The sequence below is a fragment of the Mustela erminea genome, chromosome 12, assembly GCF_009829155.1.
Source record: "Mustela erminea isolate mMusErm1 chromosome 12, mMusErm1.Pri, whole genome shotgun sequence".
In the NCBI taxonomy this organism is placed as follows: domain Eukaryota; kingdom Metazoa; phylum Chordata; class Mammalia; order Carnivora; family Mustelidae; genus Mustela; species Mustela erminea.
The window spans coordinates 62,272,028-62,289,985 of record NC_045625.1 but is presented as its reverse complement, the minus strand read 5'-3'; the positions used below and the strand labels follow the sequence as shown (position 1 = coordinate 62,289,985).

The 17,958-nt window shown below is 37.2% G+C and overlaps 1 protein-coding gene across 2 annotated transcripts in view; it reads right to left on the bottom strand.

The window, feature by feature from the left end:
- The window catches only part of KIAA2026 (KIAA2026 ortholog), a 149,752-nt gene that overhangs the window by 5,000 nt on the left and 126,794 nt on the right, over positions 1-17,958 (bottom strand). For both annotated transcript variants that reach the window (XM_032308887.1, XM_032308886.1), the window contains one exon: positions 330-517. In XM_032308887.1, coding sequence (XP_032164778.1) covers positions 330-517 — 188 coding nt within the window. The remainder of the gene's footprint in view (positions 1-329; positions 518-17,958) is intronic.

Sequence of the window (17,958 nt, the reverse complement as noted above, 5' to 3'; positions counted from 1 at the left end):
TAAATCAAATACCAAAAACAGTGCTTCAAAAATAGTAATAAAAAGAAGAGGATGAACTTAATTTAGAGGGATTATAGATCAAAGATATGTGGTCTATAATGTGCAAAAACATGCCTACAGCTCAGAGGCAGGCACTGGCTCCAGATACTCCTAGAACTAAAATGATGACTCCAAGGGACCTTTTATAAGGACACAGGACATTTCAAAATATACCAGATTTCCCTAATCAGTACCTACCATTAACCAGATTATCTTTTACCTCAACAAAAGATACTAAAACTTTCTTTATGGTTTTAGCTGTTGATTTAAAGGAAAGTTTTCATAACTACCTGAATCAAAGTGATCTTTCTCCAGGATATCTAGAGGTTCTGTGGAGTCTACAGACTTACTAATTTCTACTTTAGGAGATTCTTTTCCAGGATCTCCTTCACCTTCTTCAGTAGTCCACAGTTCTCTAGTAAATTTATCATGATCAGGCTGTCTTCTGAAATCATCATAGTCTTTCTTTAGGCGGCTCCTGAAATAAAATGCCCAACAAAACCAACAATACATATATATTAGACTCTTGGAAGCTAAACTAACTTTTATTATTTTAAACAATATCTTGAAATACTTTCAATTAAGTCACTAGAAGTTACATTATCAACAACAGCTGAACTATGGACCCAAATGTCCACTGACTAATGAATGGATAAAGAAGATATGGTACATATATACCATGGAATATTACTCAGCCATCAAAAAGAATGAAATCTTGCCATTTGCAACAACATGGATGGAGCTAGAGTGTATTATGCTAAGTGAGATAAGTCAGTCTGAGAAAGACAAATACCATTAAGATTTCACTCATATGTGGGATTTAAGAAATGAAATAGATGAACATAGGGTAGGGGAAAAAAAGTAAGAGAGAGAAACAAACCATAAGAGGCTCATAACGATAGAGACAAACTGAGGGTTGATGTCGGAAGGTGGATAGAGAATGGGCTAAGATGGGTGATAGGGATTAAGGAGGGCACTTGTTATGATGAGAATTGGGTGTTATATGTAAGCGATGAACCACTGAATTCTACTCCTGAAACCAATATTGCAATGCATGTTAACTAACTAGGATTTAAATAAAAATTTCAAAGAAAAGACTGTCTTTTTTCCACTGTATATTTTTTCCTGTTTTGTCGAAGACTAATTGACCATAGAGTTGAGGGCTCATATCTGGGCTCTCTACTCTGTTCCACTGGTCTATGTGTCTGTTTTTATGCCAGTACCATGCTGTCTTCGTGACCACAGCTTTGTAATAAAGCTTGAAATCAGGTAATGTGATGCCCCCAGTTTTATTTTTGTTTTTCAAGATTTCCTTAGCAATTTGGGGTCTCTTCTGATTCCATACAAATTTCTGGATTATTTGCTCCAGCACTTTGAAGAATACTGGTAGAATTTTGATCGGAATGGCATGGTGCTGGGAAAACTGGACAGCTATAGGTAGAAGAATGAAATTTGACCATTCTCTTACACTGTACACAAAGATAAACTCAAAATGGATAAAAGACCTCAACGTGAGACAGGAATCCATCAGAATCCTAGAGGAGAACATAGGCAGTAATCTCTTCAATATCAGCCACAGCAACTTCTTTCAAGATATGTCTCCAAAGGCAAAGGAAACAAAAGCGAAAATAAACTTTTGGGACTTCATCAAAATCAAAAGCTTCTGCACAGCAAAGGAAACAGTCAAGAAAACAAAGAGGCAACCCACGGAATGGGAGAAGATATTTGCAAATGACAGTACAGACAAAAGGTTGATATCCAGGATCTATAATGAACTCCTCAAACTCAACACACACAAAACAGGCAATCATATAAAAAAATGGGCAGAAGATATGAACAGAGACTTCTCCAATGAAGACACACAAATGGCTATCAGACACATGAAAAAATGTTCATCATCACTAGCCCTCAGGGAGATTCAAATTAAAACCACATTGAGATATCACCTTACACCAGTTAGAATGGCCAAAATTAACAAGATAGGAAACAACATGTGTTGGAGGGGATGTGGAGAAAGGGGAACCCTCTTCCACTGTTGGTGGGAATGCAGGTTGGTGCAGCCTCTTTGGAGAACAGTGTGGAGATTCCTCAAGAAATTAAAAATAGAACTTCCCTATGACCCTGCCATTGCACTACTGGGTATTTACCCCAAAGACACAGATGTAGTGAAAAGAAGGGTGGGCCATCTGTTCCCCAATGTTTATAGCAGCAATGGCCAGGGTCGCCAAACTGTGGAAAGAACCAAGATGCCCTTCAACGGACGAATGGATAAGGAAAATGTGGTCCATATACACTATGGAGTATTATGCCTCCATCAGAAAGGATGAATACCCAACTTTTGTAGCAACATGGACGGGACTGGAAGAGATTATGCTGAGTGAAATAAGTCAAGCAGAGAGAGTCAATTATCATATGGTTTCACTTATTTGTGAAGCATAACAAATAGCATGGAGGACATGGGGAGTTAGAGAGGAGAAGGGGCTTGGGGGAAATTGGAAGGGGAGGTGAATCATGAGAGACTATGGACTCTGAAAAACCGTCTGAGGGATTTGAAGTGGCGGGGGGGTGGGAGGTTGGGGTACCAGGTGGTGGGTATAGAGGGCACGGATTGCATGGAGCACTGGGTGTGGTGAAAAAATAATGAATACTGTTATGCTGAAAAAAAAATAAATTTAATTTAAAAAATTTTCAAAGAAAAGAAGTGCATCTAAGATGCTTAGTTCTATCTTGCCAATATTTATCTTTAAAGAGAAAACCTAGGGGATGGGTAGGCAGAGGAAACTGAAAAAGATTATATATACAATTTCAGAATAGAGTGTTCAAACATATCACCAATCTGTCTTTCTAAAGACTGTTGAAAAACCTATTAAATGAGAGAAAGGTAATTTTCTTCTAGCTGCACGAACAGAGATAGATTTGAAATAGTTTTATAATTACTGATTAAAATACAGTGAAAAAGTCCATTTTAAAAAGTTCATCAAATTCTAAACACTCCATAAAAAAACTCCTAGAAGTAATAGATGAATTCAGTAACATTGCAGGATATAAAAATTAATACCCAGAAATTGGTACTATCTCTATACACTAATAACAAAGTAGCAGAAAGAAGGATTAAGAATACAATTCCATTTATAATTGTACCAAAAAGAATGAAATTCCCAGGAATAAACTCAAACAAATAGGTGAAAGACCTGTACTCTGAATTATAGAAGACCAATGAAAGAAATTAAAGTTGACACAAATGGAAAGATATTCCATGCTCACTGACTGGAAGAATTAATATTGTTAAATATTCATACTGCCCAAAGCAATCTACAGATTCAGTGCAATCACTATCAAAATACTAAAAGCATTTTTCACAAAACTAGAGGAAAATAATACTAAAATTTGTATGGAACTACAAAAGAGCCTGAATGGCCCAAGCAATTTTGAGCAACAAAATAAAAGCTGTAGGTATCACAATTCCAGACTTCTAGATACACTACAGAACTGAAGTAATCAAAACAGTATGTTATTTAAACAAAACCAGACACACAGATCAAGGGAACAGAATGAAGACCCCAGAAATAAACTCACAGTTATATGGTCAATTAATGTACAACATAAAAGGCAACAATGGGAAAAAGTCTCTTCAATAAATGGTGCTTGGAAAACTTTTACATGTAAAAGATTGAAACTGGACTGACTTCTAACACCATACATCAAAATAAACCCCAAATAGTTAAAGACCTAAATGTGGGACCTGACACTACAAAAATCTTAGAATAGAGGATGTAATTTTTCTAACACTGGCATGGCAACATTTTTCCTAGATTTGTCTCCATTTTAAAACAAGGGAAACAAAAGCAAAAATAAACTACTGGAACTATAAAAATATAAAAAGCTTCTGCACAGTGAAAGAAACCATCAACAAAACAAAAAGGCTGAATGGAAAAGATATTTGCAAATGATATATCCAGTAAAGGACTACTAACCAAAATATATAAGGAACTTAACAACTCAATACCAAAAAGCGAACAATCTGATTAATTAATGTGCAGAGGACCTGAACAGACATGTTTCCAAAGAAGACATACAGATGGCCAATAGACACAAGAAAAGATGCTCACATCATCAGAGAAATACAAATCAAAACTACAATGAGATAGCACCTTATACTGTCAGAATGGCAAAAATCAAAAAGAAGTAACAGATGTTGCCAATATATAGGTTGGCAAGGATGTGGAAAAAAGTGAACCTTGTACACTGTCAGTGGGAATGTAAATTGGTAAAACCACTGTGGAAAACAGTATGGAGGTTTCTCAAAAAAAGTAAAAAGCAGAAATACCATATGATCTGGTAATTCCGCTACTGCATATTTACCCAAAGAAAAACACTAATTATAAAGGATATATGCACCCCTCTGTTCACTGCAGCATTATTTATAATAGCCAAGATTTGGAAGCAACATAAGTGTCCATAAATAGACAAATGGATAAGGGACATATGGTACTTCTTTCTAACGCGCGCGCGCGCGCGCACACACACACACACACACACACACACACACACACACACAGAATTTTATGCAGCCTTCAGAAAGGATGAGATCATGCCATTGCAACAGCATGGATAGATCCAGAGGTTATTGTCCTAAGTGAAGTAAGTCAGAGAAAGACAAATACCATATGATTTCACTCATAAAATCTAAAAAAGAAACCCAACTGAATAAACATACAACAAAAACAAGCAGAGTCTGACTTACAAATACAGCAAATTAACTGAAGGCTGCCAGAGGGGGAGGGGGTGTGTGGGATGGAAAAAATGCATGAAGGAAGTTGGAGATACAAGCTTCCAGTTTGGGAATAAGTAAGTCACAAGAGTAAAAGGTATACTGTAATGAATACAGTCAATGCTGTTGCAATTGTGTTGTATGGTGACAGATGGCAGTTACACTTCAGGGGAGCACAGCATTATGAATAAACTTATCCTATCACTGTGTTGTACAACTGAAACTATAACATTATGTGCCACCTATACTCAAAAAAATTGTTTAAAATGTTAACCAAGAAATTCTAGGAAACAGTACTTACTATTTTTGATTTATACAGACAATAGCAAATTAAAAAAAAAAATCCATCATTTAATCCTGAGAGTAATCATATTTAAACATTTTTATCTCACTAGAAATATTTTTTTAATTAAACATAGAGAAACAAGCTGAAAAGTGATCTTTCAGTGACCCTTTTCACATAAAAACGTAAGAGCTATATTTCTATAAAGCTATGGAGAGATGGAAACATTTCCAAATGATAGACTATTTTGGAGTGCCTTTATTATTTCTTTTGCTTTCAACTGTTTTTCTATTCTATCTCTGAAGTTTACTTTAATTTATTTTGTTTGAAAAAAATCTGAATAAATATTTTACAATTTGTATTTACTACAAATTCTTATTTGTGCATACTGAAGTTTACGTCTCACCTCTGCCACCACTGAAGCGCTATGAGACTTTGGGGAAGCTCCTTAAACTTTCTAAGTATCAGTTTACATCATAACAATGGGGATAACAGTACTTGCCTCATAGTATGTGTGGCACACAGAGTAACTGTAAAATTAATCTCCTTTTAGAAATACCTACATGGGGGCAGTATGAAGTTCCTTCCTTTTCAGCCCTCTTCTCTATCTCAGCTATTTTGTTTTATTTTCTTTTCAGGGAAAATAGAAGCAATCAGACAAGCATGTTCATATGCTCACATCTCATCTGCCACTTAATTTCATTTGTACTCATATTCTCTCTTCCTATCTAAGGTAATCTCTCTCTTTATGCATCCTTTCTCATCTATCCGTGGATATTACTCTACCAAATGTCCCTTCCTTTTCCTAAGTCCATTTTAGCTTATTAGCTCATTTCTACCATTATACAGAAAGCTATTTCTCCACTAATGACAACAAACAAAACAAAACCACCTTCTCTCTCTTGACTCCAACCTGCCCTGTTTCCTCTGCTCCACTCCCTAACAAAACTCCAAACCCTCTCCCCTAATTCTCATGAATAGACTCTACCTTACTGAACATTCCTTCTCTGTCTCTTCTGCTGAGTCTTACTCCTTTGCACCACCTCTAAAGGTTGGAATGCCCCAGGGTTCAATCTCTCCTCTTCTCTGTGTTCCCATTCTAGATGATTTCTACTGGTCTCATAGCTTAAATATAATCTATAGCCTGATAACTCCTAAATTTATGCCTCCATCTGGCTTACTCCCTTGAACTGGGACTCATATACTAAACTGCCTACTCAATAAGTTCAGCTGGATATCTAGAAATTGTATCAAACTTCACATGTTGGCCCAAACTCTTGAGTCTCTTATCTACAAACCTGCTGCTCCTTTAGTTTCCCCTATTTAAACTAATGACGATTCTGTAATTCCAGTTGTTTAGACCAAAAATATTGGGCATCATCTTTTTACCCTTCATTTTTTTCTGACACTCTATATCCAATGTTTAAGAAAATTCTGCCAGTCCATCCAGAATCCAACCATTCCTTGCCATCTGCATTGCTATTATTGGGGAACATCATCAAAAAGATGTTTACTGCCAATTGACCCATGAGTTGGACCTAGGGACTCAAAGGCTTCTCATTCCCTCCTTCTGGAATATAGATTCTACTTGCCTTTCCTGCTTTCAGAGGCTGACACAGTCTTGAGACAGTGATGGGATGCTGAAAACACCTGTAAAGATACGTGGCTGCATCCAGTTAAGGCTTCTTATATAAAGTTTTAAGATCTGGTGGGCAGGTGCAGAGATCCATTTGTCTTGCTGCCCCCCACAACAAGCCTCATTGAATTTAAGTTCCATTTACTTATTTAAACTGTCACCTATAAACGTGGAGTGACCTGCTTCTTTCTTTGTTTCTCCTTGCCCTCTGAATACAAATGCCAGGGAAATTCCTAAGAGGACTGCAAATCAACAGCTAGCTACTACCCTGTTCCAAGCCACCATCATTTTTTTTTTGCCTGGATTATTGCTTTTTGTAACTGATTTCCCTGTTGTCCCACTTCACTAATCTCAACACAATAGGCAGTGTGAGTGCTTTAAAAGATAAGTCTGATAATATCCCTCCTCTGCTTAAAAACCTTCAATGGTTATCTCATATTAGAGTAAAAACAAGTCCTTAAAGACATACATGACCTGGCTGTGATTCCCCATACTTCTCTGATTCTTGACTCTTAGCACTTTCCTCCTCACTTACTCAGCCCTGGTTCACTTGTCTCTTTGCATTTCCTCTAAATGCCAAACATGACACCAGCCTTAGGGCTTCCACATCTTTTCTTTCAGATATCCACATGGCTCTCTCCCTTCTTTGTTTCAGGTCTCTGTTTGAGTATCAGCTTATCAGGGGAGCCTGCCCTGACACCCTATTAAAAGAGCAATCCTCATCCCATCCAAGCTAGGTATTTCCTATTCTCCTCACCCTACTTTATAGTTCTTATAGCACTTATCACTAACTGACATTTTGAGTTCATCTGTTTACTCCCAGAATGCAAGCCACAGATGAAGTCAGAAATCAGTAACAGAAGGAAAACTGGAAAATCCACAGATTTATGGAAATAAAACAACACACTCAAACAACCAATAGATCAAAGAAATTAAAAGAAAAATTAGAAGATACCTATAGATAAATGGAAATAAAAACACGACATGCCAAAACAGTGCTAAGAAAGAAACAGAGCTACAAATAAATGCTTATACCAAAAAAACAAGAAAGATCTGAAATCAACAACCTAACTTTGTAACTTCAGGAATTAGAATAAGAAAACAAATTAAATCTAAAGCTAATGGAAGGAAATAATAAAGATTATATCAGAGATCAACAAAACAGAGAAGAGAGGAAATCAATGAAATCGAAATTTTCTTTTTTGAAAGTATCAACAAAATTAACAAGCTGTTAGCCAGATGAACTCAGACAAAAAAGAGAGACTCAAATTAGGAAAATCAAAGATGAAAGTGAGGCCATTATAACTGATTCTATAAAAATAAAAAGAATTATAAGATTACTATGAAAATTGTATTCCACCAAATTGGAAAACTTAAATGAAATAGACAAATTCCTAAAAGTAAAAATCTACCAGGATCAGTCACAAAGAAACAGAAAATCTGAATACACCTGTAACTATTAAAGGAGAATGAATAAATAATTTAAAAATTTCTCAACAAAAAAGAGCCTTGGATCTGATGGATTCACTGGTGAATTCTACCAAACACTTAAAAAAGAACTAGTACCATTCCTTTTCAAACTTTTCCCAAAAAACTGAAAAGAAATACACACTTTCTAACTTATTCTTTGAGGTTAGGCATGACACCAATGCCAAAGCCTGACAAGGACACTATAAGAAAACTATAGATGAGAAATCTATAGATGATATATAGAGAATATATTTCTATATCATATATATCTATATTTATATTTATAGATATGTATCTCTATATAAATTGATATATATCTATATATATAGAAAGATATATTTCTATAGAAATCTATAGAAAACTACAGATGAGAATTTTTTTTTTTTTGGTTTATATTTTGATTCCTGTTGGTTAACATAGTGTTACACTGTTTTGAAGTGTACAATATAGTGATTCAACAATTCAATACATCACCCTGGTGCTTACCACCGGAAGCTCACTCCTTAAAGCCACCACATATCTAACCCATGCCTCACTCACCTCCTTTCTGATAACCATCAGTTTGTTCTCTATAGTTAAGAGTCTGTTTCCAGGTTTCTTTTTTTTCCTTTGCTTGTTTTGTTTCTTAAATTATACATATGAGTGAAATCATGGTATTTGTCTTTTCCTGATTGACTTACTTTGATTAGCATTATACTCTAGCTCTATCCATGTTATTGCAAATGACAAGATTTCATTCTTCCTTATGGCTGAATAATATTCCTGTGTGTGTGTGTGTGTGTGTGCACGCGCGCATGCATGCACATGCACAAGTGCATACCATTTCTTTATCCATTCATCAATCAATGGACACTTGGAATGCTTCCATATCTTCACTATTATAAACAATGCTGGTGTAACACAGGGATGCAAGTATCCCTTTGAATTAGTATTTTTGTATTTTTGGGGTAAATACCCAGTAGTAACATTGCTGGATCATAAGATAGTTTTACTTTTAACTTTTTGAGGAGCCTCCATACTGTTTTCCACAGTATCTGTAGCAGTATTTATTCCCACCAACACTGTAAGGGTTCCCCTTTCTCTACATCTTAGCCAACATCTGTTTTTATGTTGTTGATTTTAGCCCTTCTGACAGGTGTGAGGGGATTTCTCATTGTAGTTTTGATTCCCAAGTCTCTGATAAATTATGATGAGCATCTTTTTATGTGTCCATTTGCCATCTGGATATCTTTTTTGGAGGAATGTCTGTTCACGCTGCCTATTTTTTTTAACTGGATTATTTGTTTTTTGGGTGTTAGTTGTATAAGCTTTTTATATATTTTGGATACTATCCCTTTGTCAGATATGTCATTTGTCATTATCCTCTACCATTCTGAAGCTGCCTTTCAGTTTTGTTGTTTCCTTCTCTATGCAGAAGCTTTTTATTTTGATTCAGTCCCAGTAGTTTATTTTTGCTTTTGTTTTCCTTGCCTCAGGAGACATACTTAGAAAGATATTATGGCCAGTGTCAAAGAAGTTATTGCCTGTGTCCTCTTCTAGAATTTTTATGGTTTCAGGTCTCACATTTAAGTCTTTAATCCATTTTGAATTTAGTTTTGTGTATAGTGTAAGAAAGGGGTCCAGTTTCTTTCTCTTGCATCCTTCTGTTTAGTTTTCCCAGACAGTCCTTTTCCCACTGGATATTCCTACCTGCTTTGCTGAAGATTAACCGGCCATATAATTTGTGTATTTATTTCTGGGTTTTCTAAACTGTTTCATTGATCTATGTGCCTTTTTTTGTGCCAGTACAATAAATACTATTTTGATTACTACAGCTCTGTAATACAACTTGAAGTTCGAAATTGTGATGCCTCCAGCTTTGCTTTCCATTTACAAGACTGCTTTGGCTATTCAGGATCTTTTGCAGTTCCATGCAAATTTAGGATTGTCAGTTCTTGGTCTATTAAAAAAGTGCTGCTGATATTTTGATAGGGATTGCATTAAATCTGTAGATTGTGAATTTGGGTGGTACAGACATTTTAACAGTATTTGTTCTTCCAATTCTTGAGCATGGAATGTCTTTCCATTTCTTTGTATCTTCTTCAATTTCTTTCACCACTGCTTTTTTTTAGATTTGCATACACGTCTTTTATCTCTTTGGTTACACTTATTTCTAGTTGCTAGAAATAGGTTCTAGGTTGCTTATTTGGGGTGCAAATATAAATGGGATTTATTCCTTAATTTCCCTTTCTGCTGCTTCATTATTAGGGTATAGAAATGCTACAGACTTCTGTACACTGATTTTCTATCCTATGACTCTAGTAAATTTATGTATCAGTTCAAGCAATCTTTTGGTGGAGTCTTTCTGGCTTTCTATACAGAGTATTATGTCATCTGCAAATAGTGAAAGTTTTACTTCTTCCTTGATGATTTGTATGCCTTTTATTTTTTGTTTTCTGACCTTTATGGCTAGGACTTTCGGAACTATGTTTAATAAAAGTGGTGAGAGGGGACATCGTTCCCTTGTTCCTGGTCTTAGGAGAAAAGCTCTGTTTTCCCCATCTAAGGATGGTGTTTAAAAAAAAAAAAAAAGAACAAAAACAGGGATGATGTCAGCTGTGGGTTTTTAATGTATGGCCTTTATTATGTTGAGGTATGTTCCCATAAACCTACTTTGTTGAAGGTTTTTATCATGAATGGATGCTGTACTTTGTCAAATGCTTTTTTGCATCTATTAGAAAGATCACATGGTGACCTTTCTTTTACTGATGCAATCAATTTGCAAATACTGAACTACCACTGTATCCAGGAATAAATTCCACTTGATTGTGGTGAATGATTTTTTTAATGTATTGTTGAATTTGGTTTGCTAGTATTTGTTCTGGAATTTTGCATCTATTTTCATCAGGGATACTGGCCTATAGTTCTCTTTTAGTGGTATCTTTGGTTTTGGTATCAGGATAATGTTGGGCGCTTCACAGAATGAACATTAAAGTTTTCCTTTCTTTTCTCTGTCTTGGAATAATTTAGGTAGAATAGTAACTCTTTAAATATTCGGTCAAATTCACCTGTGAAGCCATCTCGTCCTGGAGTTTTGTTTGTTGGGGGAATTTTTTGGTTATTCATTCAATTCTTGCTGGTTATGAGACTGTTCAAATTTTTTATTTCCTCCTGTTTCAGTTTTGGTAGCTTATAGGTTTCTAGGAATTTATCCACTTCTGGCTGTCCAATTTGTTGGCATATAGTTTTTCATAATATTCTCTTTTAACTGTTTGTACATCTGTGGGATTGGCTGTTATTTCTCTTCTCTCATTTGTGATTTTGTTTGAGTTCTTTCTCTTTCTTTCTTTGTAAGTCTGCCTAAATGTTAACTAATTTTATTGATTTTTTTTAAAGATTTTATTTATTTGACAGAGAGAGAGAAATCACAAGTAGGCAGAGAGGCAGGCAGAGAGAGAGAGAGGGGAGGAAGCAGGCTCCCTGCAAAGCAGAGAGCCCGATGCGGGGCTCGATCCCAGGCCCCTGGGATCATGACCTGAGCCAAAGGCAGAGGCTTTTTAACCCACTGAGCCACCCAGGCACCCCAATTTTATTGATTTTTGTTCAAAGAAATAGTTCCTGCTTTCAATGATTTTTTTTTTTTTTTTTAGTTTCTATATCATTTATTTTGGTTCCAGTCTTTATTCTATTCTTCCTTCTGCTGGTTTTAGATTTTTATTGTTCTTTTTCTCATTTGCTTAGATGTAAAGTTGGGCTGTTTATTTGAGATTTTTCTTGCTTCTTGAGGTAGACTTATATTGCTATAAACATCTCTCTTAGGACTGGTTTTGTTGCATCCCAAAGGTTTGGACTCCTGTGTTTTCCTTTTCATTTGTTTCCATGTATTTTTTTTTTTAAGATTTTATTTATTTATTTGACAGAGAGAAATCCCAAGTAGTCGGAGAGGCAGGCAGAGAGAGAGAGGGAAGCAGGCTCCCTGCTGAGCAGAGAGCCTGATGCGGGACTCGATCCCAGGACCCTGAGATCATGACCTGAGCCGAAGGCAGCGGCTTAACCCACTGAGCCACCCAGGCGCCCCCATTTTTTTTTTTTTTTTAAATATCTTCTTTGATCTCCTTGTTAACCGAGTCATTGTTTAGTAGCATGTTATTCAATCTCCATGTATTAGTGTTCTTTTAAGATTTTTTCTTATGGTTGCCTTCTAGTTTCACAGCATTGTGGTCAGAAAAGACACATGGTAGGACTTTGATCTTGAGTTTGTTCAGGTTTGTTTTGTGGGCTAATATGGTATTTCTGGAGAACATTCCATATGCATTTGAAAAGAATGTATATTTTGCTGTTTTAGGATGGAATATTCTGAATAATCTGTTAAATACCACCTGGTCCAGTGTGTCCTTCAAAACCAAATGGTTTCCTTGTTGATTTTCTGTTTAGATGACCTGTCTATTGACGTAAGTGGGATGTTAAAGTCCCCTACTGTTATTGTATTATTATCAATTAATCCTTTATGTTTGTTATTAACTATTTTATGTACCTGGGTGCTCCTATGATGTGTGCCTAAAAATTTACAGTTCTTGTATCTTCTTGTTGGATTTTCCCCTTTATCACCATATAATATCCCCCTTTGTCTCTTGTTATGGTATTTTTAGTCACTTAGGTTTTTTGTTTTTGTTTTTGTTTTTTTTTTTACAGTTCTGTTTTAAAGTCTAGCTTGTGCAATATATTAGAACTCCAGCTTTCTTTTGAGATTGATTTGCATGACAAATGTTTCTTCAGCTCCCCACTTTCAGTCTGCAGGTGTCTTCTTGTCTGAAATGAGTCTCTTGTAGGCAGCATATAGATGGATCTTTTTTTATCCGTTATGTCATTCTATGTCTTCCGACTGGAACATTTAGTCCATTTACACCCAGAGTAATTACTGACAGTATGTATTTACTGTTATTTTATCACTTGTTTTGTGATTGTTTCTCAAGATTTTTTCCTGATACTTTTTTTGTCTTTCTCTCTTAAATGTTTTGCTGATTTTCTTTAGTAATATATTCAGATTTCTTTCTCTTTATTCTTTGCATGTTTATTAGTGGCTTTTTATACATGGCTATCATTAGTGTTGTATATAATCTTCTGCATATAGCAGTCTATATTAATCCTGACAGTGATTTAAGTTTGAACCCATTTGTTTCGCCTCTGTTATATTTTATATTCTTTCTTTTGTGAGTTTCCTGATATTTTTTTTTAACAGAAACACTCACTTTTACTGCTTTTGTGTTTTCATTCCTTTATACTGTCACTTTTGGTTTCTCCTTTCCACTTGAAGTTTCCCCTTTAATATTTCTTGCAGAGCTGACTTAGTGGTCTACAACTCCTTCAATTTTTGTTTGTCTGGGCAACTTTTTAATCTTTCCTTCTATTCTGAATAATTGCCTTGCTGGATAGAGTGTTCTTGGCTGCAGATTTTCCCCATTTATCATTCTGAATATATCATGCCACTCCTCTACAGTTTGCAAAGCTTCTGTTGAAAAATCTCCTGGCCTTAGCTTTTAAGATTTTTAAAAACTTAAAAAAAATTTTATTTATTTTTTAATTATTATTTTTAACATATAATGTACTATTTGTTTGAGGGGTACAGGTCTGTGATTCATCAGTCTTACACAACACACAGTGCTCCCCACAATACATATCCTCCCCAAAGTCCATCACCCAGCCACCCCATCCCTCCCAGCAACCCTCAGTCTGTTTCCTGAGATTAAGAATCTCTTATGGTTTGTCACCCTCTCTGGTTTCATCTTGTTTCATTTTTCCCTCTCTTCCCCTATAATCCTTTGTCTTGTTTCTCAAATTCCACCTATCAGTGAGATCATATGATCACTGTCTTTCTCTGATTAACTTATTTCATTTAGCAAAATACCTTCTAGTTCCATCCATGTCATTGCAAATGGCAAGATTTCATTTTTGGTGGCTGCATAATATTCCATTATATATCACATCTTCTTTATCCATTCATCTGTTGATGGACATCTGGGCTCTTTCCATAGTTTGGCTATTGTGGACATTGCTGCTATCAACATTGGGATGCAGGTGCCCCTTTGAACTACATTTGTATCTTTGGGGTAAACACCCACTAGTGCAACTGTTGGGTCATAGGGTAGCTCTATTTTCAACTTTCTGAGGCACCTCTATACGGTTTTCCAGAGTGGCTACACCAGCTTGCATTTCCAGCAGCAGTGCAATAGGGTTCCCTTTTCTCTGCATCCTCGCCAATATATGTAGCCATTCTAACTGGCATGAGATGGTATCTCATTGTGGTTTTGATTTGTATTTCCCTGATGCCTAGTGATGTTGAGCACTTTCTCATGTGTCTGTTGGCCATATGGATGTTTTCTCTACAGAAATGTCTGTTCATGTCTTTTGCCCATTTCCTGATTGGATTATTTGCTCCTTGTTTGATAAATTCTTTATAGATTTTGGATTCTAGCACTTTATCTGATAAGACATTTGCAAAGATCTTCTCCCATTCTGTCCACTGTCTTGTCAACTGTTTCCTTTGCCGTGCACAAGCTTTTTATCTTGATGAAGTCCCAACAGTTCATTTTTGCCCTGCTTCCCTTGCCTTTGGTGATGTGTCTAGGAAGAAACTGCTGCCACTGAGGTCGAAGAGGTTGCTGCCTGCATTCTCCTCTAGGATTTTGATGGATTCCCATCTCACACTGAGGTATTTCATCCATTTTGAGTCCATTTTTGTGTATGGTGTAAGGAAACGGTCCAGTTTCACTCTTCTGCATATGGCTGTCCAATGTTCCCAGCACCATTTGTTGAAGAGACTCTTTTTTCCATTGGATATTCTTTCCTGCTTTGTTGAAGATTAGTTGACCATACAGTTGAGGGTCCATTTCTGGGTTCTCTTTTCTGTTCCATTGATCTATGTGTCTGTTTTTTTGCCAGTATCATACTGTCTTGACTACAGATTTATAATAGAACTTGAAGTCCAGGATTGTGACGCCACAGGTTTAGTTTTCCTTTTCAATGTTCCTCTGGCTATTTGGGGGTCCTTCCTGGTTCCATCCAAATTTACTGAATTCCTGTATGAATTCCAAAGACTTTTTTCCTTTATTACTGTATGTTGCCAATTTAATTACAATATGTCTTAGTGTGGATCTGCTTTTGTTGATTTTGATGGGAGTTCTCTGTACTTCCTGGATTTGGTTATCTGTTTCCTTCCCCAGGTTACAGAAGTCACCTTTTATTTCTTCAAATAAATTTTCTGTCCACTTTTCTCTCTCTTCTTCTTCTGGGACTCCTATAATACAAATGTTAGTACGTTTGATGGAGCCACTGAGTTCCCTAAGTCTATTCTTGTTTTGTGTAATTCTTTTTTTCTTTTATTCAGCTTGATTGCTTTCCATTGCTCTGTCTTCAAGGTCACTAATTTATTCCCTTGCTTCTTTCATCCTGCTATATTCCATCAAGTGTATTTCTCATTTCATTTATTAAGCCCTTTATCTCTGCTATGTTATTCCTTTTCTTTTTATAATTTTATTTTTAATTAATCTGTATACCCAATGTGGGGCCTCAACTTGCAAGATCAAGAATGTAATGCTCTACTGACTAGGCCAGTAAGGTGCCCCTCTATATTATTCCCTAATTCTGTGTTAAGGATCTCACTCATGTCTTCCACTCTTTTTTCAAGTCTAGTGAGTGTTCTTATGATCATTGCTTTAAATTCTTGAGATATCAGGCATGTTTCTTGTATCTGCTTGGCTTAGATCTCTGGCTGTGGCCTTATCCTGCTTTCATCTGGGATAAATTTCTCTATCTCATTTTGTCTGCCTCTCTGTGTCTGTTTCTCTCTGTTAAGAAAGTCACCTATGGGGGCGCCTGGGTGGCTCAATGGGTTAAGCTGCTGCCTTCGGCTCAGGTCATGATCTCAGGGTCCTGGGATCGAGTCCCGCATAGAGCTCTCTGCTCAGCAGGGAGCCTGCTTCCTCCTCTCTCTCTGCCTACCTCTCTGCCTACTTGTGATCTCTGTCAAATAAATAAGTAAAATCTTAAAAAAAAAGAAAGTCACCTATGTCATCTGCTCTTAAAAGAAGTGACTTCATGAAGAGGCAGTCCTGGAGTCCCTTGAAGTGCAGTGCCCCCTGTTAAACAGAACCTGGCACTTTAGGGGAGTATCCTACGTGTGTTGTTTACATCCTGCTGTTATGTCTGAGTCACTTTTCCTTTCAGTGAAGCCATCTGCACTGACCCTCTTGCCTGTTGTGGTATGTGCTTACTATCTGGTGTTAGTGGGACTCAGGCAGACCAGTTCTGAGGGGGCATGCCCACCAGGGAACTTGGGAGTAGAGTACTGGTGTTAGCTAAATTGCACTGGGCAACTAGTCCTATGCCAGATCTCCCAAAATGCTGTGGCTGCTGGGGATGTGAAGCTTGTGGAGAGCATACGACAATGGCTGGGCATGGTCTGCAGCAGCAGGTATGATGAGGGAACAGAATGCAAGCTGAGGACAAAGCAGAAGCGGATATCCCACACCACCCACCCTCCCATGGTTCCTCAGGCACTCCTGGCTGGCCTAAGGCCAAGGAAAGGAAGGACAGTTAACCTATAGAGATCACAATCTTGTAAGACCTGACTCTCTCGCAGTTTACAAATGTTTTAGCAATCTATAAGAACAAAGCATTTCTATCAATAACCTAGCTTCCAGAAGAACATGTAGATATAATATAATGTTCTTATAATCTACAGCCCATTAACAGACACTTGAAGCAGGCAGAGTATAATGTTCCTCCAGGAAGTTCCCAACTATCTTCATGTTAATGCCTTGCTACAGGGAAAAACCTTAACTTGACAATGATAAGGCCTCCAGTATCCTGTGAGTCTTAACATAGAAAAATCCTTTTGAAACCTCCCTTTTTCCTTACCTGCCCCGAACACACTCCTCACAACCCTAGGGCAGCAGCTCTTTCTGCCCACTGGTCCTGTCACCGTACTTTAATAAAGACCGTTTTGCACCAAAGATGTCTGAAGAATTATTTCTTGGTCACTGGCTCCGGACTCCACCCCACTGAACCTCACCTATGTTCCAAAACCCCATCAGGTATACACCCAGAGTCTGGGCGGGGCACACACGCAGCTTTAACAAAATTTGCTCTGCGCCCCAGGTCCAGGCTACAAATATCTGTGCAGCCTCCTCTCCCACAGGGAGTTTATGGTTATGCTGGGGGCTGGGGGAGGAAAATGGTACATGCCAGTTCCCTCATTTTCAAAGAAATCCATCAATATGCTCTGAAAACAGTATGGACAAATATGTCTCCTGTTTGCCCATGGCATTGTGTAAACTGCCAATTTTATGTTGCCTCTCTGCACAGGCTGCGCTCTCTAATTTAAGGGCAGGGACCCAGCTATCACTTTCCCTCCTGGCTCACCCAGTGCTGTGTCAGCTTTTAAAGACTTTTAAAGTTACAAGCTCCAATTGCCACTGCTTTTACAAACTCATAGAATTTAGCTCCTCTGGTTTTTAAGCCAAACATTACGGGGATTAGTTTTCCCATATGAGTTTCCTGGTACAAATGCCTGTTTCTTTGTCCTCTTCATGCACACAGCTCCCTTTCTCCTACTAGCAGTCTCCTCCTGCCTTTCTGGCCTCCTAATCTTTCAGATTGCAGCTTCTCTATATTTAGTTGTGGAGTTTGTTCTGCCAGTCTTCAGACTGCTCTCTGGTTTAATGACTTGGATGTGGATGATATCTAGTTGTAAACATGGGGCAGTGCACGCTTAGGGTCTAC